Source organism: Triticum aestivum, unplaced genomic scaffold (assembly GCF_018294505.1).
Source record: "Triticum aestivum cultivar Chinese Spring unplaced genomic scaffold, IWGSC CS RefSeq v2.1 scaffold213694, whole genome shotgun sequence".
NCBI classification, from domain to species: domain Eukaryota; kingdom Viridiplantae; phylum Streptophyta; class Magnoliopsida; order Poales; family Poaceae; genus Triticum; species Triticum aestivum.
In genome coordinates, this window is record NW_025314334.1 from 1 (window position 1) to 490 (window position 490).

General features: G+C 60.2%; 1 protein-coding gene across 1 annotated transcript; it reads left to right on the forward strand.

The window, feature by feature from the left end:
• Window positions 1–15: 15 nt before the first annotated feature.
• LOC123179699 (flavone O-methyltransferase 1-like) lies at window positions 16–475 on the forward strand (the record flags this gene model as incomplete). The annotated part of the gene is given in 1 exon segment (XM_044591583.1): window positions 16–475. A coding segment is annotated over 1 exon segment (397 nt), but the record flags the coding sequence as incomplete, so codon positions are not given.
• Between the last annotated feature and the right edge of the window lie 15 nt (window positions 476–490).

Sequence of the window (490 nt, forward strand, 5' to 3'; positions counted from 1 at the left end):
AGCCGTTGTGTCCATTCCTCTCTTCAGCCACAGCTAACTCACTTAGCAAGAAGCTTGATTCCGAAGTTAGAAGAGGCAATGGGCTCTACCGTGACTAGCGACGAGGAGGCATGCATGTACGCGCTGCAGCTAGCAACGTCGTCTATCCTGCCGATGACGCTAAAGAACGCCATCGAACTGGGCATGCTCGAGACCCTTGTGAGTGCCGGCGGGAAGGCCCTATCCCCGTCCGAGGTGGCCGCGCAGCTGCCATGCAAGGCCAACCCAGACGCGCCGGCCATGGTGGACCGTATGCTGCGGCTGCTGGCCACGCACAAGGTCGTGTCGTGCGAGATGGAGAAGGGCGAGGACGGCCTCCTCGTCCGCCGGTATAGTCCGGCTCCGGTGTGCAAATGGCTCACCGCCAACGAGGATGGCGTCTCCATGGCACCCATGCTCCTCATGGTCCAGGACAAGGTCCTTATGGACTGCTGGTGAGCTTCTTCTACTT